Source organism: Cyprinus carpio, chromosome A10 (assembly GCF_018340385.1).
Source record: "Cyprinus carpio isolate SPL01 chromosome A10, ASM1834038v1, whole genome shotgun sequence".
In the NCBI taxonomy this organism is placed as follows: Eukaryota; Metazoa; Chordata; class Actinopteri; order Cypriniformes; family Cyprinidae; genus Cyprinus; species Cyprinus carpio.
This window is the reverse complement of record NC_056581.1, coordinates 12,341,349-12,368,972: the sequence shown is the minus strand read 5'-3', so window position 1 is coordinate 12,368,972 and position 27,624 is coordinate 12,341,349. Positions and strand designations below refer to the sequence as shown.

The following is a 27,624-nucleotide window of genomic DNA, read 5'->3' as shown; positions in this document are numbered from 1 at the left end:
TTCATATATTCATACCTTTATATACAATTATGGCTTCATATAACCGCTGCAATTTTCTTTTTGTTAAATTAAAATCAATTCTTCATCGCTGTTTACATTACAATATTAATAGGCACTTCCTCCATGTAGAACTAGTCTATAAAAGCATGTGGTTCTGACAAGGACTGTACGATGAGTGTATGTTTCTAATGTATAATTGGCTACAGTGGGAATAAATCTCCCATCTCAATTAGGTCACGTCAGACAACATTAAAATCAGCCAAAAAAAACAAAACAAACCAACAACTTCAACACATTTGAGACAAATTCATCCATTAAGAAATTAGAGTCAAAACAAATGACATTTGTGATTATTAAATAAGACAAAATCAATGCTATTTACACGTCAAGAGAATCAAATACAAAAAAAAAAAAGCCTTCACAAACTTAAAGTCAGTGACACTTAATGATAATTATATACAGATATTTGACAACAGACACAAACAAAAGCATACTTGATATTCATAGACAGTCTGAAAGTACTACAAAATGCAGATTGTTGTTTTATATCTGTCAAAAATATATGCATATGTTTAAAATTCTTTTTAATTTACAAACCTTCATGGTACTGCTTAAATAGAAAATCTCACGTTAGAAATCTCAAAGCATTAAATATTTTGTAAATGTTCATTTACAATGAATGTGTGTGTGTGTGCGCGCGCGCATGTAGAATATTAAGAAAAGAACACAAAAAAATCTTAAATTACACAAAATTATCAAATAATTGTAAGACAGATGAAAAATTAGTCTTTAGTAAAGTGTGGCCTCCAGTGACCTTTTATGAGAATTCTAGAATCTCAGCATAGCTCATTTTAAATTTGTTCCATTTTGCCATTATGGTTAACTGGGGAGGAGGAAAGTAAATAATATATATATATAAAAAAAAAGTTTTCAAATATATTTTCCAAGGTAAAAATTATTATTATTATTATTTAAAAAAAAATTAATATTTGAATCATGAATATCATGAAGTTTTCTTGGGGTTATACTTTTAATTAAATGGCCTTTTAATATTAAGACTTTTTGTGATTATCTCAGGACGGTTTTACCACTCTGACATTTTTTTTTTATTCATTAAAAAAATAAAAAAATAAATAAAAATGGATTTTAAATCAGAAATTGATGAAAAATCATCACATCAATCAAATGCCAGGTTGTAAGAGGGGAAGGCACAAAGTACACATAATCATGTACAATTAAAGAATTTCATCCAGCAGTTTGAGAAAATCAATGTTATATGTACAGCAAACAAGGCCACAATAAAATGATTTTTTTTTAGACATTTAAAGGCTGGGAGGGGTTATTAAAGAGCATTTAAATCATCTGTAAGAAGCTTACAAATATAAAGATTTCATTAACCATCCCATCAGTACAACAAAAATATACATCTCTGTACAAAACACATTCATTCAGCACCCTGAAATGACAAAGATAACCGTAATGTACACTACACCATTACACAGCACTTCAGTTAATATGACACACACATATGCCCTGAATTTATTTCAGTGACATACAGTGCCAAACTGACAGACCAAATAGACAAAAAATATACAAAACATTCTCAAATGTCTGAGTGTTTGACAAGACTATTTTAGATGAAACGGTTTCAATATTTACGTTCTAACTAACCACAAACAAAAGAAGATTATGATGATTCCCGACAATCAAGGAGTCTACTGGAACAATGTACTGTAAATCAGTAAAAAATGACCATTCACTGGCCTCTGCAGATTGGTTGCAGAAGTTCTGACTGAGGTAAACAGTTCATGAGGTGCATGCACACTCTTCAGAGAGAGAGAATAGAGAAAACGGTAATGGTAAACTAAATCTGTCATGTCAGTAATTTTTCTATTTTATATGAGATATACAATGTTTTTGTATATACAATGGAATTTCTAGATATACAGTCACAACTATGAGAAATAAAGTAGGTGGTGGGGCATGCGGCACTAACAGGCATTTCATTTGACAATGAGAAATAGAGTCGCAATTGTGAGAAATAAATTCAGATTTGGGAGAAATAAAATTGGAATTGCGAGATATGTATTCTAATCTATAAAAAAGGCGCAATTGTGAGAAATAAAGACAGAATTGCAAGACAGACACAATAATGGGAAATAAAGTTGCAATCATGCGGAGATGGGCTTCAATGATGCCAAAAACCTATTTATGTATTTTACTTTTGTTTTATTTTACACTTTCAATAAGTCCTTGCAGATGAGAAGGAAATGTAATGTTCAAATCTCTCTTGTATGTGTAGCCTTTTGGTGTGACCTACAGCATTCAGCTTTCTGCTTATGTCTATGACATATTTACATACATATTCACACACATTTGTTATGATTAATTCATATCATATGATCATAAACATCCTGCCTCACCAATCTGTATGTGTTTTTGAATAGATAACGTGTTTATCCAGATACCCAGCTATGCGTGTTGGTTTTGACCCCGTGTGGGAAACTCTGTTGACTGCTCATGGGGTCGAAGTTGAAGTCCAGAGCATCGCCATCCATGAGCGTGTCGTGAAGGACGGTTTCTACATCACACTCCAGCTGCTCGATCGACATGTCATCTAAGTCACTGGGCAGCCGCTCCGGGTGGCTGTGATGGTGGTGAGGACCCAGTCCGTGCCTGTGGAAACCATTGCCATTGGTGTAATTCGGCATCCCGGCTTCGCATCCGGCTCCGCCTCTTCCCAGTTGAGCGTGATGAGGCAGGTGTGGTTGTAGCTTCATGTTACCGAGGCGAACAGGATGCCCGTGGGGTAAAAGGGCACAGCCATTCATGCCCATTGCTGGCGAAGGCAACTGATGAAGCGAGCGCGGGTGCGTGTGCAGGTGAGGATGCGTGATCATTTTGCCCCCCTGTCCCATTTGTCCCAGACTAGCATAGCTAGGTAGCACCTGTCGCCCTTCTCCAGACCCCACTGACTCTAAAGACTGCATCATGTGCCCTCTCGGATCGGCATCTGCGCTCAGAAGCTCTTTGAGCAGACCTGCAGCACAGTTGTACTGACTCACGAAGGGGCCGTAGCCTCCTGGTTGACTGTCTGATAAAGTCGGTATGGCAATGGGACTCAGTCCGCCCACCCCGGCCTGTACATACAGGCACTTCCGGTAGTCCTGCTGGACTTGGGGCTGAGGACCCATACTGGGCGAGTTGTAAGACGGGTACCCAGGGCTACCCTGCATCATGGGAGAAGACAGCGCAGTTTTGGCATCTTGGCTGCCCTGGGTGTTATTTTTGGGTGAAATGAGGTTGAGGTTGTCTAAGAGATTGTCCATCATCACGTTCTCGGAACCGTGGTGACCCGTCACTTCAGACAGGCTGGGGAGGGGGCCGCCCAGTTTGGTGCCCGGGTACCCGATGGGAACCTCACCGGCCTCGTCCTCCTCAGGTAGGAAGGGTGAGTGTCGGCCACTGAGCGTACTGGCATCAGAGCTAGCACGGGTACGAAAGGTGGTCCAGGGTTCAAAGTCATCATTGCTGTGAGAGTTGGGGCTGCCGAGCCATTTTGGGTACTGAGAACCAGGACTGTTAGAACCACCATCCAGTCCACTCTGCAACGACATCTACAGATGCAAAAGAAGAGCTATGAAAACCAACTGTAACACATTATTGCTCAGATATATATTGTTGTAAGTCACTTTTACACCATGTCTACACTGGAAGTAGCACAACTACTGATCATCTCAGAGTGTTCATTGATGCAAACCAATGAGATTTAAGTTTGAGGCCATGAATTATTGAGTTTTTTTATTTCTAGGTTGTTTTAGAACAAAGAAGTACAAACCCAATTCCAAAAAAGTTGGGACACTGTACAAATTGTGAATAAAAACAGAATGCAATGATGTGGAAGTTTCAAATTTCAATATTTTATTCAGAATACAACATAGATGACATATCAAATGTTTAAACTGAGAAAATTTATCATTTTAAGGGAAAAATAAGTTTCATGGCATCAACACATCAACACATCTCAAAAAAGTTGGGACAAGGTCATGTTTACCACTGTGTGGCATCCCCTCTTCTTTTTATAACAGTCTGCAAACGTCTGGGGACTGAGGGGACAAATTGCTCAAGTTTAGGAATAGGAATGTTGTCCCATTCTTGTCTAATACAGGCTTCTAGTTGCTCAACTGTCTTAGGTCTTCTTTGTCGCATCTTCCTCTTTATGATGCGCCAAATGTTTTCTATGGGTGAAAAATCTGGACTGCAGGCTGGCCATTTCAGTACCCAGATCCTTCTTCTACGCAGCCATGATGTTGGAATTGATGCAGTATGTGGTCTGGCATTGTCATGTTGGAAAATGCAAGGTCTTCACTGAAAGAGACGACATCTGGATGGGAGCTTATGTTGTTCTAGAACTTGGATATACCTTTCAGCATTGATGGTGCCTTTCCAGATGTGTAAGCTGCCCATGCCACACGTACTCATGCAACCCCATACCATCAGAGATGCAGGCTTCTGAACTGAGAGCTGATAACAAACTGGGTTGTCCTTGTCCTCTTTAGTCCGGGTGAAATGGCGTCCCAGTTTTCCAAAAAGAACTTCAAATTTTGATTCGTCTGACCACAGAACTGTTTTCCACTTTGCCACAGTCCATTTTTAAATGACCCTTGGCCCAGAGAAAACGCCTGCGCTTCTGGATCATGTTTAGATATGGCTTCTTTTTTGACTTATAGAGTTTTAGCCGGCAACGGCGTATGGCACAGTGGATTGTGTTCACCGACAATTTTTTCTGGAAGTATTGCTGAGCCCATGTTGTGATTTCCATTACAGTAGCATTCCTATATGTGATGCAGTGTTGTCTAAGGGCCCCGAAGATCACGGGCATCCAGTAAGGTTTTCCGGCCTTGACCCTTACGCACAGAGATTGTTCCAGATTCTCTGAATCTTTGGATGATATTATGCACTGTAGATGATGATAACTTCAAACTCTTTGCAATTTTTCTCTGAGAAACTCCTTTCTGATATTGCTACACTATTTTTCGTCGCAGCATTGGGGGAATTGGTGATCCTCTGCCCATCTTGACTTCTGAGAGACACTGCCACTCTGAGAGGCTCTTTTTATAGCCAATCATGTTGCCCATTGACCTAATAAGTTACAAATTGGTCCTCCAGCTGTTCCTTATATGTACATTTAACTTTTCCGGCCTCTTATTGCTACCTGTCCCAACTTTTTTGGAATGTGTAAATCTCATGAAATCCAAAATGAACCAATATTTGGCATGACATTTCAAAATGTCTCACTTTCAACATTTGAAATGTGATCTATATTCTATTGTGAATAAAATATAAGTTTATGAGATTTGTAAATTATTCCATTCCTTTTTTACTCACAATTTGTACAGTGTCCCAACTTTTTTGGAATCGGGTTTATAATTTTACACAGAATCTTAGCACCACTAAAAATTATTGCATAACATTTTTTTAATTATTATTTTAATTCGTTTTTCTTCTTCATTCAACTGTTTTATTTATTATTAGTTTAAATTAGTAGTCCTGAGACCAGAACCATAACAAGTTAACCATAACAAGTGGTTAGGGAAAATAAAGTAGCTTGAAGTGCATCAAAAATAGAAATCAAATAAAGGCATGTTGCACAATTTATGCTTTTCAGTGTTGACTGCTTTATAAATTACAATGTGAACAATTTAGTTAAGGCGTTGCAATGTGCCACTTATACTGACAGAAAAAATCAAAGACAAGATTTTCTTAACAGTATGTATAATTAAAGAACTGATTGCAGAAGCCTTATGTCGAGTATTTTAAACCCATACACTGATGTTTTGGCACACAGTAAATCTGCACCTAGTGGGCAAGCAGAGATTTTTTCCCCCTTAACTGACCTTTTTCTTGGCTGCTCGTCCACGGCTCTTTGTGAACTTGCTGTTGTTGTCCATGGAAGTGGCTCTCCGGCGTGGAGACTTGCCGCTCTTTCCCCCCTCAGGGTTCAGCATCCACCATGAGCTCTTCCCCGTTCCTTCATTCTGGACGCGCACAAAACGACTGTGCAAGGACAGATTGTGTCTGATTGAGTTCTGTCAGGGAGAGAGAGAAAGAACCAGATGAGAACATGAAAATCTGAGTATACACATCTGACAGAAAACCAATCACAAGAGGTGGAAATGACCTGCAATCATCCAAATCAATGTCATAATATCTTGCTTTTATGTTGTAAGACACTCAGTAGACCAGATATAACAAAACATACGAGATAAACCAGTCACATAAAAGAGAAGTGACTTTTGATTGACAAAACAGCCAATATTTTATGTTACCAAATCACTTACACATAATCAAAGACAATCATATACAAGCAGCCTTTTCAGAGGCTATTGACACTATGAAGTAGAGCAATAGCAAGTTAGCTGGCAGAGGAAAAGCTGTATTAGTCATGTCCTTTTTGGAGGCAAACACTGAACTCAACCTATACACACACATCCTGCACTAATGATATTTTGTCTGCTTCAGTTTTCCATTCACACCCTGACCAGACCTACATCTACTAAGAAAGAGAAGAGAGAATATCATAGTACAATTTAAAAGTCTCAAATATTTTGCTAGCTTAACTCTTATTGTGATTCCTTTGGAGAAAAGTGAAGTCATTCAGGCCTGAACTGCTCACTGAGAAGAGATGAACAGGAAAAGTAAACAATACAGATTTTTAGAAGAGGATAAAGGTCAAACTGAAAATTGAAATGGAAAGTGATTGGTAATTTGCTTAGTGTGGGACTTTTGATGATCCCATGCCATCATAATTATTAAAGTATAAAATTAACAGTGTTACCAGAGGTCATAACAGAGTTATTTCACAATAAATAATGGTAAAAATAAGTGTAAATGTGACATTTATTAATGGTGTTGTGTGATGAATGGCTGATGATTGAAGTGTTTTCAAATTAAGTGACGTGTAAATTGAATTCTTTTGTAATGATGAACAATAAACATTAAAAATAATATAAGTACATAATGACAAATGGCTATAATTACTAATTTTTCAGTTGGTAAAATTTGTGATATCCATCCTTATTCTACATTAGCATAAAATTTGGACAAGAAGTTATGATGACAAATGCACAAAATAAAACCCATCCAACATTATAATAATTTTTGTAAAAAATGTGAAATATGAATATGAGGACTGTTTTAGTATAATTCAAGTAATGTACTGTACAAAAGAAAATAAGAAAGTTAGAAATTGCAACCATACACATAGACCACATGGATCCACATGTAAAACACTTTGAATCTTTCAAAGGGAAGAGTTGCTGGTTATATTCTTATTGATTATGTGTCTCTAAAATATTCAAAAAGACCAAATCTTTGTGGGAAGAATTACTAAATCAACACTAGAAAGTTGAAGCAGTTTGACTGTACTGGTCCAAGCAAATTAAGTATTTATGTATTACTACATTTTAAAATCAAGTGTTACTTTACTGACGGGGTGAACTGTCTGTTTCCTGTGTAACAGGAAGTAAATTGGTATGAAGAGGGAAGCAGAGGCTCAAGCCTAAGAAGAAGGTCAGCAGAAGGTCAACCTTTGATGCTGAAGGTCATGACCATAGAGGTCAAGTTGAGTGAAATGCGGCTTCTACATCACAGAATCAGTGAAGAGAGCGCCCGCATAGATTTGAACAGGGTGAACGAGTAAGTGCGCAGGGGGTCTGGAAACACCCGTTCTGGATCTTCTGTCCGACCCGTTTAACTAGCCCTACTAGGATAAGAATAATGAGGGAAAATAGAGCGGAGGAAAGGATGCTGAGTGAAAGGAAAAGGAAGAACTGGAGGAATAGAGATAAAATGAGAAAGAGAGGTACCAGTATGGAAAGTAAAGTGGTGAAGAAGGGAGGCAGTAAGCATTGAGTCATAAAGGAGGAGGAGGAGGAGGGTGTGTTGAGGTAGAGGCGGGGCAGCGGGAATGTTTTCCTGCTGAGAGGGATGGGGTCGATGAGTTCGATGTGTGTGTAGAGGAGGACAGCCTCTCCAGTACTGCTGACAGACCCTTGCAAACAGACATAGAGAGAGTAATAACGTATGGGGCTGTCTGGCGTCTGTCTACACTGTAACAGAACCCCCACAGCACAGCCTCGCTCCACCCTCACACTCAGAGAGAGAGAGAGAGAGAGAGAGAGAGAGAGAGAGAGAGAGAGAGAGAGAGAGAAGGAGGGAGAGAAAGACACAGACACAGAGAAATAATAGGGATGCCTGGATATATGTTCAGGCCAATAACTGTTAAAAGTGCTAATATAAAAATTATATTTTGCTCTTTTATAATATAAAAAATTATAATATAAGAAAATATAATTTGAATATATATAATTTTCATATCTGTTGATATTAAAATTCTATACTTATTCTATTTATATTTTTATGACTATTTTGTAATTCAAATTAAATGAATTTTTACTTTTTAAATGAATTAAAAATAAAAAATGTACAATTAAAATGCATGTTAAAAGCTATTTAACCATTACAACATTATAATATACAATATTAAAAATGAATATTACATTTGAGATTTTCTAAAGATTTTCTAAATTAAACAGTGTTATTTCATTTTGTATGATTCAATTTAAGTGATCGTTAGTTGACAGCAAAGGCAATGTAAAAGTATCAGTAACCATTATAGTACCATTATATTGTATATTCCAAAGAAAAACTGCACCATAATACACTCAGTATTTTTCATACATACTCTCATTCAAATAACATTCATTACAATAAAAAAAAATTATAAATTTATTTATAACAGATTATAAATAAATATGCATTTTTCTAAAATGTAAACGGTTTTACAAATTTAAAACAAGCTTTTCTTATAATCAGTAAAACATACTTTCACTAAACACTTAATTTTTCAGGTTTTTTTATTTTGTTCGCCAACTTTTCTGTACCAAAAACATAATTTGACAAAAAATTGTCTCTTGCTTTGAAACTCTACACTTCACTCCTCCTTTAAAGGAGAAAAGACAGAAAGAAAGAAAGGATATTGTGAGTGTTCCAGTCTACTCATGCATAAATTCATCTAGTCATATAAGCAGATCACACACACACTCACATTCAGTGCACATGCACACCAGGCCGGGCGGCAGGATATGAGTCACTACAGGAATACGACGGAGAAGGTGTTACAGTTTTCTAATCAAACTGGTGATCAGATCACATGTTCCAAAAAAAAAAAAAAAAAAATTCTCTAATGCCTGAATAATTTCAGGTTAAGGTATGGTTATTTACTCAATAGCCTCAAAATAGGTTTAAGCCTGCAGTTAGTCTTTGACTACTGATCTGAGGCCAGTTTTATAATGTAATGTACAATACAGGAAGTGAGTAATAGCCAGGTTTGCATGAAATCTGCTCCCCCTAAAATCAGAAAAAAAGCCCTTTAGATTTCTACAAATATTCATAAACAGACACATCAGCGCATCAATTCAGCTGTGTCACATATGCACATGCACATATATGCAAATGATATTTGAGAGCTAAGGTAGATTTTCAATAACAAATTAAATATATTTCATAATATATATAAATGAAAAGTTCTTTTGGATGGATGTGATAAAATGATGACAGAATTGTCATTTTGGGTGAATTAACCTAGTAATTCTGGTCTGAGATCAGTATATGGGACATCTATTCATGGTGTGGGGCCTTCGCCTCTCTCTACCCTTCTCTTATCACAGGTATGCAAGATATTTCAAGGCTAAAGAATGACCTTTGGTCTCAGATCTGGGGTATCCCCTACTGATCTGCGACAGTAAAAAAAAGTGTGCATTAAAATCCCCTTTGGGTAAGATCTGAGTCAACTGAAGTGTGAGATGAAAAACTGTGGACCTATGCACCAATTTCAACACAGATGGGTGGGAAGTGTACGAAGGGTTTGTGCAAATTGAAACTCATCTAATTTCAGGCTTTTACATAAAGGTTCATCAGTTTGTCAGTCAAACAGAATCAGCTCCACATGCAATAAATGAAAACAATGAGATGCAGCCATCATAAGGAAAAACTTGCATGGGCACATGCCACTCAAATTACATTACGTTACAGTTATTTACCATTATTTTTAATTAACCTGAATAAATAAAATATTTTGATAAAATATATATTTATTTAAAAAACTAATATATATATATACAATGTATATATTAATCAACTAATACATTATAATATTTATATATTTAAAATAAATAAAATTATTTAATAAAAATATCAATTGAGTTCAGTGTCACAGTTTCTAATCAAACCATCATCATGAAAAATTACATTTTTATAATTATTTGTTATCTAAAATAAAACTAAAATAAATAAAAATATATTTCATGAAAAAATATTGAATAAATTAATTATAATTAATGAATTTATGAAATTATAAATATAAACTGAATTCAATGTCACAGTTCTGGCACACTTATTATATGATAATTCTTTGCAGGTCAGTATGACAAATTGGTAAACAGAAGTGAATTTGCTTGTAGTACCCAGGTGTAGTGGCAAATAAGTGTGTGTGATGCTACAACGGGTGTGTGTGCATGTGTGAAAATTATAATCCTCAGAGGTATTTCTTCAGTGCTAGGTGCCAACAGGCTATGCTGAAGGGGTCACTATGTAGTTGAGTGTGTGTGTCTGTGTGTGTGTGCACGTGTGTGTGCGTCAGATCTCCTGAGGGATTTATAAACAAGTCCGAGAAACCCCATCTGCATCCTGTCTGACACCCCAGACAGCACACACACTTACTGCCACTCAATAACAAGCAGGCATTATTAATCAGCCATCACCTTCACAACGTACAACTCATCAACATAACCAAACCTCACACTCACATATTATGTGAACAAAGACAACAATGATTTTAAACAGTTGACCTTAAAGGGATACTCCACCCCAAAATGAAAATTTTGTCATTAATCACTTAACCCAATGTCATTCCAAACCCGTAAATGCTTTGTTCATCTTTGGAACACAATTTAAGATATCTTGGATGAAAACCGGGAGGCTTGTGGCTGTCCCTTAGACTGCCAAGTAAAATAAACTGTCAAGTTCCAGAAAAGTATGAAAAGCATCGTCAGAATAGTCCATCTGCCATCAGTGGTTCAAACGTAACATTATGAAATGACGACAATACTTTCTGTACACGAAGAAAACAAAAATAAGGACTTTATTCAACAATTCCTCTCCTCTGTCTCTCCCCACATCACTGTAGCGTCATTTTGCTTCGCTATACTATGCTATCACTATACTGTGTCAGCCGCACCACAAGGATACGTTTTCTGTGTATTTACGCTCTGCTTTGAAAGAAAACAGTGCATCAGTGCAGCGCGGCTGACACGGAAGAGCGTAAGCTACCTGCGTACTGCTCAGATTCTCCAAAATAGTGCTACGCTGATGTGGGGAGACTATACAAGTCATTTTCCGTAAAAAATCTATAAAACAGGTGATTGTGAGATAAAGTTTACAATAAGTGTCATGAAGTCACTCTGTTCACAATTATGAGATACAGTCACATTGTGAGACATCAAGTTACACTTATGAGAAAAAGTAGCAACTGAGATAAAGACACATTGTGAGACATTAAGTCACAATTTTGAGATGTCACATTGTGAAACACTGACACAATTAAAGAGATACCTGAATAGTCACAACTGTGAGATAAATCGTGATGACATTGTCACAATGAGATATAAAGTTGCATGTAACATTGCGAGATATTAACACTGTGAAACATGAGACTCATAATTATGAAATACAGTGACACGATTGTGAGATATGAAGTTGCAACTGTGAGATATGAAGACTTCCTTGATTTTGAGGTCTAGATAAAGACACTTAGGGCTACTGTTTTATCAGTATTTAGGCTTGAAGAAAGCAGCTGTGGCACTGTCTGCACTAAAAGAGAGCAGAGCGGTCAACACGTTATGTGCTTGCTTTGTTACGGTAATAACGGGAAGGCCTGCAGTGTAGACATGGTGTAAAATGCTCTACTGAGAACACATTCAAACATTGGCGCCAGTGGATTGGATAACTCCTACACAGCTGTTTGACTGGAACCAGTCAGCCGTGACGTCTTGACAACGAACACCAGTCCGAGTAAACAAGCAGCGCTTCCAAAGACCAGGTGCGAACTGACAGACAAGTGCCTGATGTTCACCCATAAACATAATACCACACCTCCCTCCCTGCCATATGAACACAAAGCAGTAAACGTACCGTTTGAAATGGATGTCAAAGATTTTTGTTTTTTTTTTCATTTGAGAAAAAAAATAAAAAATTGGAGAAATAGATGGGATGGGAATGGGATCAGGACATGATGCAAGCTGGACTCGAACCTGCCAGTTTTCATGTGTGCACCAAAGCTCAATATGTCTGTTAACTAGGCATATAAATATATATAAAATAAATAAATATAAATAGATAAACCAAGACTAAAATACATGTCAAAAAGTGCTTTTCCCGAGTTCTGATTGAGACAATAGTGTCAGTGGGTGAGATTTCAGTGAGAAGAGATAAACACAAGTGGAATGTACAAGTTCAACAGAGAACGGCAAGAGGTCCTCAGAGATAAGCTGTGACAAGAGACTTCAATGGGCTAACCACTTCCTCCTGCGCACATCCGCTTTATCTCTCTCTCTCTTACTCTCTCTCCTTCATTGTAAATATTTACCACTGAAGTGAAAAAGAAAAGAATAAAAACATTTGGGTCTCAGGGAACCTGTTATGAATGAAAAACTTAGGTTAGTAGTTCTTTTAGCATTCTATATATACATACATTCAGCATTATCCTGAGAGTTCATCATTTTTGATGTTTGTGATGTTTTCTTTTATTTTTTTATAACATTTTTTGATTGTTTATTTATTGTTAGTTTAATTTTTGTTGTGGGTTTATGTTACATCTTTGACTAGCAACTACCCAGAACACTCTAGATACCACGTGGCAAAGTATTAATAACCAATTAGAGGTCCTTAGCAACCACATACTGTATGCAACAACTCACCATACCTTAGGAGGTGGGATTTTCTTGGGCTAATATCACTCACATTTTCTTTAAAATATGCAAAAATGTAGCTACACTGTCATTCAGTTATTTGTAGTTATGTTTTAATTATACTAAAAACTACAATTTAAGTGAAAGTGAAAGTCGTGACATTTGTCAAGTATGGTGACCCATACTCAAAATTCGTGCTCTGCATTTAACCCATCCAGTTTTACACATACAGCAGTGAGAAGTGAACACACCGTGAACACACACCCGGAGCAGTGGGCAGCTATATATCCAAGCGCCCGGGGGGAGCAACTGGGGGTTCAGTGCCTTGCTCAAGGGCACTTCAGCCATGGGTATTGAGGGTGGAAAGAAAGCTCTGTTCATTCACTCCCTCCCACCTATAAACTCCTGCCAGCACCGAGACTTGAACCTGCGACCTTTGGGTTACAAGTCCAATTCTCTAACCATTAGGCCATAGCTGCCCCTTCGGTTTAATTGTCCTAGTATTTAATAATTGTGTATAAGATTAAAAATGTGTTGAAATTAATTTTTTTTGTTTTTTATTTGTTACTCCTCCCCAAAATGAAAATTTTGTTTACCCCCATGTCGTTCTAAACCCATAAAAGCTCCATTCGTCTTCAGAACACAATTTAAGATATTTTGAATGAAAACCAGGAGGCCTGTGACTGTCCCATAGACTGCCAAGTAGGGCTGGGCGATATATCGCATGCGATTGTCACACGCATTTCATCAGTAAAGCCGGTCCCCTGAATACCGCTAAATCGTCATCACCTGCTTTCAAATGGAGCGGCATTTAATAGACAGAGCCATAGATCACTGACAAGCTACGCAATATCGCGTTCATTATCGCAGATGAATCGCCTTCGATAATGAACGCGATATTGCGTAGCTTGTCAGTGATCTATGGCTCTGTCTATTAAATGCCGCTCCATTTGAAAGCAGGTGATGACGATTTAGCGGTTATCAGGGAACCGGCTTTACTGACGAAATGCGCGTGACAATCGCATGCGATATATCGCCCAGCCCTACTGCCAAGTAAATAACAGTGTCAAGGTCCATAAAAGGTGTGAAAGTCATCTTCAGAATACTCCATCTGCCATCAGACGTGCAATCTGGGTTATATGAAGCGACGGGAACACTTTTTGTAAGCGAAGACAACAAAAATAACGACTCTATTCAACAATTCCTTTGTCAACAGTTTCCTCTGTGTCTCTCCATATCATCATATGCTGCGTATGCTCTTCTGTATCATCCACGCCACAAGGATGTGCTGTTTTCTTTCAAATCAAAGCTAAATACATGTAGAAACAGCGCATCCTTGTGGCGTGGATGATACAGAAGAGCATACGCAGCATACTTGGCAGTCAATGGGACAGTCACAGGCCTCCCGGTTTTCATCCAGAATATCTTAAATTGTGTTCTGAAGACGAATGAAGCTTTTACGGGTTTAGAACGACATGGGGCTAAGTGATTAATGATAAAATTTTCATTTTGGGGTCGAGTATCCCTTTAAGCACAAATTTTTACAAATAATTTACGTGATCTTTTTAAAGTGATAATTAACTGAACATTTCTTTAATTATAAACATAAACTGAATTCAATATCAGACCTCAAACAAAGATTTCAGACCTTCCAGTAACGCCTACAGAAATACAGTAGCACTGTAATCTGGAGTAGATTCTCAAAGTAACAAGTAAGCACCTAGAGTAATAAAAGCACCTGCAGTTCTGAAGAAATCTTTAGCTAGATTAAACACGCAGGCTGCACTTTACCTTCATTTCATGTGGTCACAGAGATGAGGGACAGGAAAAGATGACGAACGCAATGAGATGTACATAAACTTACACGTGGTTCCTTTGCGTGCTAAAGACTGTAATCTACTTGATACTGCTGTAAAGAATAATACAATCCTGCTCATGCCTACCGTTAGGGATAAATGCATAAAATGCAAAGAGCCCTAATCTTGCTTGTTCAAAGTCTGTTTTTCTATTCTTTTTTTCTGTTGGTTAGTAGTTAGAAAACATATGCACAAGTGAGTGTAAGTGTGTGTATTAGTGTGCATACTGGCAGCTTGGTTATTTTGAGAGAGTGAAACAGAGACAGAGACAGAGGGACAAAGAGAAAACTTGACATCCCACATGAGCAGTTAGAGAGAGAGGCCCGTCGCCCTCCTTGGCCCATCCGTTCAGGAAAAGCTGCGTGAAGCTGATAGGAGCCCTGTCTGCCCTCCCGCTCTGCCAGGCCCCTGTGTGGCCCCGCGCGGGCACAGACCAGACCCACACAGGGGCCGCCAACGGGACCTTTGGGGAGTAAAATGCCCTAATAAATGATACAAAGACCTGCCCTATGATGTAGCGAAGAGACACAGTGCCAAACAAGAAGTTACCTTTGATAAGAGGAATGCTTCTCTGTGTTGTCTGACATGTGAAGAGAGTCTCTAATTGCAGTATTTTTTATCAGTCAGTCACTGTAATGGGTAAATGACATTTTTGCAGCTATAAGCAACAATACTAAGTAGTCGGACTGCAAAAAATGACTGATTAACTGTAGTTTCAAATAAAACTAAGCCATTTAGCACTTTGAACCCTTTAATCTTGCCCAAAGCCACTTTTTATTACTCAGATGTTGCTCTTTTATGTTTTAGAGTTATCAGTTATGGCAATATCAACTTTGTCTCGGATGTTTCAGAAAAATGAAGAAAAAGTCTCTTAAGCCCACCAAGGATGCATTTATTTGATTAAAAATATGGTAAAAAAAAATGGTAAAAAGAGTAATATTGTGAAATATTATTACAATTTACAACTGTTTTCTATTTGAATTTTTTTTTAGATGTCTGTGATGGCAAAGCTGAATCACACAATCCTTCGGAGGTCATTCTAATATGCCAATTTAGTGCTCAAGAAACATTTCTTATTATTATCAATGTTGAAAGCAGTTGTGCTGCTTAATATTTTTGGGAAAACAGTGATATCTTTTTTTTTAGGATTCTATTATAAATAGAAAGTTCAAAAGCATTTATTTGAAATGTAAATCTTTTGTAATGTTATAAATGTATTTTCAGTCACTTTTGATCAAGTTAATGCGTCTATGTTAAAAGTATTAATTTCTTTTGGGGAAAAAAAAAAAAATTGTACTGAGCCAAAGTTTTGAATGTTAGTGTATACAGTAGTAAGAGTTTTGAGCAATAAAACTAATTTGCCTGTTTTGGATGCTGGTCGTCAACTAGCGTAACTAGCAGGACTTCCTACTGTAGGTCAACCACCAGCTTCCCCAGCAAATCTAGGCGTACCTGATTAGCGGTTTTTGAATCTCCGACCTTTGATTGCAGATGTGTGAGACTTTCTAAAGAAACGTGGCATTTCTAAAGTCTGAAGAGTTAAAAGACTCTCTTTGCTCTCCATTTAATCTCATTGCTGACTAAGAAAACACCAGCAATATTAGATCTTGTTTGTGATTTTTGTTGCCTGTGAGGTGTTTTGTGTGGTTACACACATCTATTTCACTCAAACATGTTCACACACATGTGCACAGGGACAAAGAGGGCAGGAGGTCACAGTCATCTCGACACCCACTGAGGTTTATCATGCTTTTCTAACTGCTTTCCACACCCCACCCAATCAATCCAGACCCACCTTCATGAACTAACTCTCATACACACGAACACCTGGGTTGAACTCAGATCTGTAGTTTTATCATTTCATGTGGTCACTCCAGGGAGGGGCAGGAAAGGCAGAGATAACTAAAAAGCATGTAAGGGAACAGCATGAAATGAAACACACATTCTCTCTTTCACACACACACACACACACACACACACACACACACACACACACACACACACACACACACACACACACACACACACACACACACACACACACTTTGAAGGTGATTCAGCTCTTCTGTTGAGTGAAATGAAAATGAAATTTTCTATTATAGATCACAATGTGCATTTCAAATTAATTATATGTGTGTGTGTGTGTGTGTGTGTGTGTGTGTGTGTGTGTGTGTGTGTGTGTGTGTTTTGGGGGCTGTGAAACCAGAGCAGCGTGCTACAGCCTCTTTTTTTCATTCCGCTTTAATAACAGGGCGACCCAACATGAACTTTGTCACTCACTAAATGAGTTTGACTGTTCATTTCACCCTTTTAGGTCTTAAGACTTTTCAATTCCTTTTAAGTTCTCTCACATCTGGCTCAGGGTCAATTGGAAAGAGTGAGACTACATAGAGGTTTGGCACACTGTCCTTAAAACGTACACAGGAGAAAGCTGGTTTGTACTAGTAAAGGCACTGAAGGTCTGAGATCAAGTACTTGTTCTATTAAAGAGAGAGATGACCTTAAAACAAAAATGTGTGTCATCATTAACCCACCCTCATCATGTGGTTCCAAAAGCAAGCCTTATCTATTATCTTTCATCTCTGCCTTTTTTCCCACAAACAGAAAAAGCGTCTCTCTCTCTCTCTCTCTCTCTCACACACACACACACACACACGCATGCACGCACACACGCACGCACACACACACACATTCACCTCTTTATCCTGGCTTTCCCACATCAACAAATGTCCACTCACTTCCTTTGACCCTCATGGTGAATGAAAAATGACTTTGAGAAATTCTGAAGTAGGTTTTTTCCTGTCACTTGTATCTTGAGAAAATAGAGACGTATTGTATGTTAAGCTGTGCCTGTGCCAGTTGACCTACTGCACGTGTGGTAACGGTTAATGTCACCAGCCACTGAGAAAAATACAGACTTCCAGCTAGGCGCCAAGCATTGAGGGTCTCTCTGCCCACCGGTATCCAGTGAGCAACAGCCTCCCCTGAGAGAGAAAGCAAGCAAAATACGGAACCGAGGGACCCTCTTCTGAGGGAACACCCTCTGAAGACAAGCACCTGGCCTTTGTGTGCATGTATCAGAGCAAACGTGCTTTTGTGTGCAATTGTGTGTTTGTTATGAGTGCATGTTTTCACGTGTATGTGTGTGTGTTACAGGATGCGGAGCCCCCCCTCAACTAGCCCCCAGAGGCTTGCAGGGGCGTGTGTGTTATTGTGAGACGGTGTTAAGAATAATACACCTCCTGTCCCTCCCCTGCTATTTCTTGCTCTGTCTCTCATTCTCCTCTTTACAATACAAAAAAAAAAAAAAAATAAATTAATAGAAAATATTTAGACAAATTTTGAAAATCATATCTTTGTTTTTCCATTTCACATTTGTATGTGATATCCCTGATTTCACATAGAAATTATACAATTTTCCACTTTATGTTTTTTTTTTTTAGCATTTTCCATTTCACAGTTGACATTTTTGCCATCATCAAAGGTTTATGGCATTGGTGAAGTCATGAGACCACTGAACAAGTCCAGTGTTGTTATTAACTAAAATTAAAACTAAAACTATTAAAAATCATCTTCAGAAATTGAAACAGACTTGAATGAAAAAAACAAACAAATGAAAATTTGACTAAAGGACTAAAATACGAAAACAAATACTGAAATAAAAAAATTAAATTAAATGCGATAAATAAATATTAAAAAATAACAAAGTTACCAAAACAAATTAAAATTAAAATATAACAAATAAAAGCTAATTCTAAATATTTTAATAAATAATATTATACCAATAATAGTTTTAAAATAAAGTGATTCTACTACTAACTTTCCTTGCCACTTTAACAACTTCCCTCTTCTGCTGATGTAACCAAGACCAAGTAGGCGGGGTAAAGTAATATTAACCAGTAATATCAGAGTCTAACATTCATGATTCAATCAAATGCTGAAAGGATAAATCGAGACTAGTCCTATAATACCTCCATTAATCTCCACAGAACATCACATTCACAAAGATCTACTCATTCTCAATGCTATGTCTTCATTCAGTAATTATGTTGATTAATCTTATAATGTTTTCAGCAAATAATAAACTCTCAGCCCTGTATTCACATCTATACCTTCAGTGAATTGCACAGATTTCCCCACACAATCATTGCAAGAAACATGAATAAAGGTCATAAAAATCTGTGCAGCCCTACACATGTCATGTTTTTAATGGTGAGCAAAGGATTCAGCCTCCTTTTTTTTCCCCCAGACTCATATTTGAGTTTTATAAAATTTGATTTAGTGGGAGTTAGCATCATCATTAATTTCCATGTGCTTTAATAGGATGGCAAAACTGCTTTATATTGTACAGCAGTCAAGTCTGAATTCTGGAATAAACCAGACAGGCTGAGGACGAGTTTTGTTGTCAAACTCTGGTGCCCCCCCCATCTCCCTGGCCAGGGAGTATGTGTGTTTTTTTCAGCAGAGGGAATGTCGCTATTTTCCAGCCACTCAGCAGGAAACGCATCATAACTCATTGTGGGAGACGTGCACTGTTTTTACAGGAAAGTGCAAAAATAACCTCAAGCCAAAGGTTCCACCAGGGCCACTGGACGCAACATGACTAAGGTCCAGTAGCGGCTGATGTTTTACAATGAAGGAAAAGGATATCACTGCTCTCAGCAGAGGCCAGATAAAAGGGCCATGTTTGATTTAGCCACGGTATTAATGAGATCCCTATGGGGCAACAGATATGATTTTGATAGCAGGCACAGGTGCGAGCCAAAATCTTTTTTTTTTTTTGCCAATGACAATTGAATTGAGCAAAAGTACCTGCCATAATATAATTAAAAAAAATTATATATATATATATATATATATATATATATATATATATATATATATATATATATATATATATATATATATATATATATATATATATATATATATATGCTCAAGTCAAGAAAGACATTTTCTATCCTAAAAAAAAGTATATATTTCTACGAATAATGTGCTATTTATGAAAATGGAAACATAAAAAAAAGAGAAGAGGATATGCAGGCATTCTCTGAGCATGATTTACACACACAGGAAGGACATGGACTCTAATCAATGCTGAGAATGATTAGTGGTAGAAAATGGGGAAGTCATTCATCAGTGTTTTCTCAGAGAGAGCTGCTCTGTTACAGAGAGACACGGATGCGCAGCAGCACTGGACAACAGAGACATTTGTAGGTCAGTGACCCTTGTTAAGATGAGCGGGATATCAGAGGAACAGGAAAGCTTAGAGTTACACAAAACGATGCTTTAACATGTTTGTTTTTTAGGTTAAAAGGGATAGTTCACTCAAAAATGAAAATTATGTCATCATTTACTCACCCTCAAGTCATTTCAAATCTGTTTGACTTTATTTCTTCTATGAAACACATAAGGAGACATTCTGAATAATCACGAACACGATCCAATCGAAACTTGATTAATAAAGTCCAGCTGAATCATTGATTCAACATTGAATCAATGCTGTTTCAAATGTCAGCAATCTCACATTCTTTCTGATGTTGTCTTAGTACTCAAAAAGGGGGGAAAACATTCAGAAATTATTGTTAAGTGTGACAATATGCTATCAGAAACACTGCACAATATTGATGGAAGTGGTTCAAGTCAACTTCACTGTGTTTTCTTATGGAACGCAGAGGAAATGCTTTAAGGAACGCGCAGATGGAAATGAGCGCAGTGCTCAGGAATGGAGGATGTTTGATGCTTTTCCCCTACAGTAGTAACCCCCTTTCCCTTCCCTTCCATTTGTCCTTCCTCTCCTTTCCCTCTCTCCTCCACAATTCTGAGGAGTTGTTGTCAACTCCTGTGATTGTGCAGTAGGGCTAGAGTACAGTGGGGCCTACAAAATACCCTCCGCTGCCTTTTAGTGATCCCAGTGACCCCAGATGTCTCTGAACTTTCTGGGATTTAGTGAGAGGAATCCCACGAGTGAGAACTTTTAAACAGAAATGGGATCAAAGATCATGTATGCTTTATAGGGTGTAGGTACCATAAGAGGTCTGCATTTAACAACAATGCAGACCTCCCATGGTACCTCCGCTATATACTGTACATGGCGTCAGCGAGGTGCGTTCCTCTATATGACAGATCTGACAACAAGATGTGGTGGTTACCACCACCTGGATGTTATTGATCTTTTGAAGACACAATTTGAAAGACGATACAGCTGTCCTGAACAACCTAAAAAACCTGGTACGCTGTATCTTTGCACCTTCGAGTGTGTTCATATATTTGTCGAAATTAATAAGAATCATTATCAAAAATTAAGAAAAAAAAAAATCATTTTCAACAAGCACTAGCAACAATTGATAATAACTGAACACCAAATCAGCATATTAGAGTGATTTCTGAAGGATCGTGTAACACTGAAAACTGGAGTAAAGGCTGCTGAAATGTCAGCTTTGCCTTTGTGGGAATAAATTAAATTTTAAAATGTACTCAGATAGAAAAGTATTACTGTTTTTACTGCAGTTTCGATCAAATAAATGCAGCTTTGATGGGAATAAAAAAAAAAAAAAATCTTCTGGATCCAAACTTTTGAATGTTTTGAAAAATTATGAGAGACATGTTTTGTCTTTTGTGGTAAGTAAAAGCTCAGTGAGAGGTCTGATTTCTTGTTGTGTGGCTTTGACAATAAAACAAATGTCTTATTGTCTTGCGTTCTGGAATACTTCAATAAAGTTGGCATGACTTCAGCTCTGATGAGTCCAGGGAATTTTTCCAGCTAAAATGCATATGTCTTTCCGTAGCAAGTGCAAACATGTTTTTGAGGAATGTCTCTGGCAAGTTAAAGGGTAAATTCCTGTCTATCTTATACCTATTTCTGTGTCTTCATCATAAAAGACAGTCTAGGCTTCCATGGTTCATTCTTATCTGCAGGAATGCTACACCTCAGTGGAATTCAATGAAAATCATTTCAATTCAAATTTAGTTTTCTGCTATAGATGTGATATGGCCTTTAGACACCCATTCAAATAAATTAGCTTTAAAAATTCAACTGATTACAATTTACCTAAAGTTAACTTCAATTCAGTCCAAATCCAATCATTCATTACCAATCAATTCTACCCCAATAAAACAATTCTGCAACTGAAAATGTCCTTTTAACATTTTTTTTTTTGTAAATCTCTCATTATGCCATATTATCACCAAATCTTGGATTCAGTCTTTTGTTTCAATATTTTTTTTTCTTCCAGTTTGTTTTCTTTAAATTAGCACAGGTTTTGTATTACTTTATGGAACTGATTGGTCTTGTTGATCTGAGCTTATACACCTCTGTTTTTGAGTGAAAAAAAAAACATTAATTGTGGATGATTTGGGCAATGTTTTGGCAATTTGGCAAAGTTCAGGTTAATGAGGCCTATGACCAATCAGGTTCAAAAAGAAAAAAACAAAACCTGTGCTAATCGAAAGAAAACAAGTCAATAAAGATTGAAGACTGAATCCAATATTTGGTAATAATATAGCATAATGAGAAATTTTTAAGCAGCTTTTATAGGCCGGCCATTTTTTTTTGTCGGGGAACATGAGTTCAAACAAAACACACACACAAAAGCACAAAAATTATATTTTTGGGAGAAAGTTGTTAACAAAGTCATTAAGTTTTAGTCCATTGCAATAACACTGACTAGCATTTTCAAAAAAGAAAAACCTACCCGGTTCAAAATAACTTGAACACAGCATGAGGGGTTAACAGTAAATCATTATTCACTATTATTTTTGATGCCAACAATGAAAGTACATAATGAAATAACTTCTCACATGAATTGTAATCATAAGTGACTAGATTACATTATTTTTCTGCATTTGGCACTGACATCCGGCTGTCGTTATTTGACATTTCAGTTTGGGGACTTTTACGCTGATATCTGATGAATTCAGAGGGTTTATCTTTTTGTCATGCTACTGTCCCATGCTTGCAAACTGATGTACCTCTAGATTAAAAGCCACAGGTACCCACAGAGCCAAAGTCTGCACCAACTCTTTCATCTGTCTGTGGTACGGTGGAGCAGCACTGCATGTGCTTTCAGTTCATTTTCAAATCTTTCCTCCCTTTTCTTTCTCTCTTTCACTTTGAGTGTGTGTAAAAGCAAAATGTCCCTCAATTTTGCTGCACTTTGCAAAATGCTAATTACGCACTACTCGTGTTATGCAGAGCAGGTATCATCTACAAACCACAAACTTCAACTTCTGCACACTTCACCTGTACGTACTGACATTTATCTGTCAAATACATTCTGAGAAACTGCCCCAGAGTTCACAAACTGGATAAGATAAAGGTAAAATTCTAGAATTTTTGATTTTAAAACTACCTAATGCACACTTTGAATCCAGAAACAGGTCAAAAGTGACTATAGTTTTGGAGAATCAGTGACCAGTACACCTACACTCGAAACTTATTGAACAACAAACTAGGATACAAATTGGTATCTGCTCAAGATAAGCTTGAACAAATATTGTGTGTGTCTTGAAATAGCCTGAAAACACTAACGTACAAATGTATGGCTTGCATGTTTGTGCATGTGTGAGTGTTAGTGGGTGAGGTGAAAGCCTATGGTGAACTTCAAAGCATGTAGAGGTAACAGGGTTCATGTGCTGTAAGTAGGGCTCAGAGTTAAACATTTTCAAAAGTTTGAGAAAGAGGGGGAAGTGAGAAAGCTGGGGTTTTTTTCTTTTAAATAACTAAATGAACACCACATGAGTTCATGTATTCATTCAGGAGAGTAACTCTTAGTGCCGTTAATGACATTGAGAATGGAATTAATATAGTAAAAATGGCAATAAAACAATATGAATGATAAAGGGTGTGTTGAATTACACAAGAAGAGCTAGAGTAAGGCTCCACACAAGATTGTATCACTATACCACAGACATAGTAACACATCTCTAGCTTTGGGTGCAAACTGTCAAAGCTCTGAAACAGAAAGTGCACGCCATTTTTACAGTAGTCATGGTGCTTATTGGGGCACATGGGAATACATAACTGACCCACATTGAGTTCTACCTGTATGTGTGTGTGTTTGATTACTCAAGGTGTATAAACAATGGTGTGCATATTTGAAGACACACAAGAATTATGAAACAAACAAACAAAACCTCATAAAATGAGTCTAAACACTATTCTCATTACTTCACTTTGACTTAAAGGGAATGAGTATGGACTCCCATTACATGCTCCACAAACTTGGTGGCATGACCTTTAAATTTTGACCTCTGAACCCCGGAGACATTTGAACCACAGGGTAGCATTTTTTCACTTCAACCTCCTTGACTTCTATCTAGCAGCTACACCTAAATTCAAGGCTTGAAAAAATATATATAATGAACTAAACAAAAGTGATCAGTTTGCACACAATTCTAGCTTTGAATCAGTTATGATTATGAATCTTAAACAAACAAGATTCCAGCGATAAGCAATCTGTCCACAATGAAACTGATGTGGCCCAAAAGGCACGATAACAGCCAATTAGAACACATTTGAACACAGTGTTTTGGACCAATGAGATTCCGAAGTGGAAAGAACCATTCAGCATTACACTATAGAAACCACAGCCAACCAGTCAACAAAATAACTGGTTATCACGGCCCGTTAGGACAAAGGCTCTTTAGCACATGGTGTAAGTTTCAGATTAAAAGCAAAGAAAAGGAAATAAAGGTGGTGCAAAAGATGGTATGTCTTCCATTAATAGACATTTGCATACAGTTTTTTATGTCTTTCAAACTTGTTGCAAATTATTCTGATTAATATATGTCCCCATGTTAAATGTATCCAGCTGGCTAACATAGTTTCAAGAGTAATTTGTGGTGTCTTCCAAGCATCAGTTAGAAAGGGCTGAAAATCATAAAGAAAATCGCATTATGACATCATTTTTCAGCAAAAGTTGTTTTATGAATTTATAGCTGTTGCAGCTTGTTACTCATGTAATATATATATATATATAAATATATATATATATATATATATATATATATATATATATATACATACACATTTATAAAAATATTTTAAATATTTTATATATATAAATCTGAATTATAATCTGGAATCTACTGGGACAGGAAGCAGAATACTCTTGTATTGTCTAAGGTATGTAGACAGTATGATGATAAAGAACAGTCCCAACCCCTACAAACATCCTACGAGTGACTGGAATGCTGAAACTCTGATGTCACAGGTGAATGAGTCCAGACGATGTTTTGCCGTGGCGTGTAGAGCCGATGGCGGTGAGGAGGGGGGGCGGACCACACCTTTCAGGTAAATGTGTCTCCCTGTAATGACAGGTAATCCTGCCAGTATTTTTAGCTCAGTGTTGGGAGGAGGCCCTGACATGTGTGACTGTAAGGATTTGTATTTCCATTTACGCACCGAGCATGCAAAGAAACAAAAGTGGCTTGTATGGAGCGGTGAATCAGAGACAGGAACAAGTGTTCTTCTAGAGGTAAATGACAGGTTGACAAAGACCCTTTCAACATTAAAACCACTCTCTGTTTGCTCCACCTCACTCGTGGCAGCCATACAGGACTCATGATAGATGGTTTTAGTCATCAGGCACCTCAAAGCACCTTAGGAGCTTTAGAAATGTGTCGTCAGATCACAAGACTTACTACATACCTCTGCATGAGCGCTGGAAAAATACTTCACATGACTACAACCGATGAAAATGACCACAGTTCAGTCACACAAGAAGATAAATAACAGTAGTTTACTCATAAAAAGTAGAAACTTTAAAGACTTTACTGGTCGCTCTTTTCATTATATTTCACACAAAGCTGTTGTATGCCATAAGCTTAGACTTTGAATAATATAGCGCACAAGACGTATGGACCACTTTTTAACAACGGTTTTGCATCCTTTTTGAAGCATGAGCTTTCAGTAACAGCATGCAAAACAAATTTTCTTTCTTCACAGAAGAGAAAAAAGTCATACGGGTTTGGAATGAAATGAGGGCAAGTAAAAAAAAATTTAACCCTCTCTCTACATCAGGCTGATGACAGAAAGCCAGTCCACATGTTCTTCTGTCAAGGATATTAAACGGTTAAACTGATCTGGCATCAGCAAAATCGCAATTGATACTGGGTTGTTATGCATTCTTCTGAACACTCGGAGCTCAGGTCCCTCCTCTTTTGAGCCTTAAATTCCATAACAAACCGCATGTTTGAACCAAACCATAACAAATCCACAACTGCGCTTTAGAAGGATAATTGTTACCGTCATATTAAGCTACATAAAAAAAGCCACCTAAACATGTGCTTCATAACACCAAAAGTAGCTAGTAAAAAACAAGTCAAGTCAAAAGCATTTAACTGAATTAAATTCACTAGCTCTAAGGTATAAGAGATATATGGTGGGACAGACAGTTGTGGGTGATTGAAGGGGTGGGCTAGACCATGATTGGTCAGGCTAAACCCACCCAGGACCCCCTGTAAAGCTTGCCTACATTAGGTTACCAACAAAAATGACCAGACAGGTATGTAATTAGGTCAGGCAAAAAGGTCATTTAGGAGGAAATACAGCTAAATAAATCAATAAATCGTGTTTCTTGATTTTGTTAGATTTATACTTGAAATGATAAACAATTAACTTAAGGTATATTCTCAAAATAAATAAATAAATAATCTTAATGTCCTACACATTCAATTAATCTTCTTTTAAGGAAGTTTAAGTGTTTTTACTGGAAATACAGATAAAAATATTAAGAAAATTTGTGTAGAAGATTACTATCAGATATGAATTGTAAAATATATTAAAGTGTAAAAATACGTCCATCCTTCAACTTATTGTGAATCACATTCCTTATTTTTCCTCATTGTATTCTTTTTTTATATATAATTGAATTTCTTATCTTACAGTAAAATTAAAATCATTATTTTATGGGCACATTAAAGGATGCTTGCAGTGTGCAAAAATACTTCTATATGTTAGTGTATTTAAATATAGAATACAATACGGGACCTTTAATGCTACTTTTAATGGCACTTGTGCTTAGCCTTGGAGAGAAATTACCTTCCAGCCGGCTGAGCTGTTGCTGTCGCCCTTATCTTTGAAGTAAGGGACGCTCTTCACCATCCACTCGTAGATCTGAGACAGGGTGAGTCGCTTCTCAGGGGAGCTCTCGATCGCCTTGGTGATGAGGTCAGCGTATGACATATTCCCCCACGCGTTCCTGCGAGACGAGCTGCTCTTCCTCTGGGCCGCTGCAGGGCTGGAGCTGCTGGCAGGGGCGGGGAGCGGCGGCACCTGTTGCGGGTGAGTCAGCTGGGGATTCGGCTGCTGGGGATGAACGCAGTTGTCCTGGCAGTGAAAGTCGTTCAAAAGGACGGGTTTCTCCTCCGGGTAGTCCTCGGTCTCTTCTAGTAAACTTAGGCTGTTGATAAAGTCCACGATGCCTTGCTCCGGCGTGACGGACGGTGCCGGGGAGGACGTGTTCGAGCTCCCCGGCTCGCTAGATTCCGGTCGGTGCAGTGGCCAGGTGCATGATCGCGGCCGGGAGAGAGGCTCGAAATCCGGGTCGATGTCAACCAGCTGTTGTTGCTGCGGTTCTGCCATGTCAAAATTAAAGCCAAAGTCCTTAAACAGAGGATAAGTGCAGTGAAGATTTTGTCTAGTTTGCCAACTCTAACAATCGCTCATGGTCAGAACTGATGGTTGTAAATGAAATAACTGTTATGAAGGCGCTCTCCGGGTGCAGCGTGTTTTTAGA

General features: G+C 37.6%; 1 protein-coding gene across 1 annotated transcript; it reads right to left on the bottom strand.

Moving 5' to 3' along the window:
• LOC109080296 (forkhead box protein O1-B-like) lies at positions 1-27,576 on the bottom strand. Its single transcript, XM_042765248.1, has 3 exons — positions 26,928-27,576; positions 5,898-6,089; positions 1-3,617 (listed from the first exon to the last, which is right to left on the bottom strand). The coding sequence occupies exons 1-3, from the start codon at positions 27,468-27,470 to the stop codon at positions 2,457-2,459; spliced, it is 1,896 nt and encodes a 631-aa protein (XP_042621182.1). The 5' UTR covers positions 27,471-27,576; the 3' UTR covers positions 1-2,456.
• Between the last annotated feature and the right edge of the window lie 48 nt (positions 27,577-27,624).

Excerpts from the sequence above, each read along its gene's own strand:
- LOC109080296 (XM_042765248.1), bottom strand. The coding sequence starts at position 27,470 with ATGGCAGAACCGCAGCAACAACAGCTGGTTGACATCGACCCGGATTTC. Across the intron at positions 6,090-26,927 it reads ACAGCTCAGCCGGCTGGAAG|AACTCAATCAGACACAATCT; the intron begins GTAATTTCTCTC and ends TCTCCCTGACAG. Across the intron at positions 3,618-5,897 it reads GACGAGCAGCCAAGAAAAAG|ATGTCGTTGCAGAGTGGACT; the intron begins GTCAGTTAAGGG and ends TTGCATCTGTAG.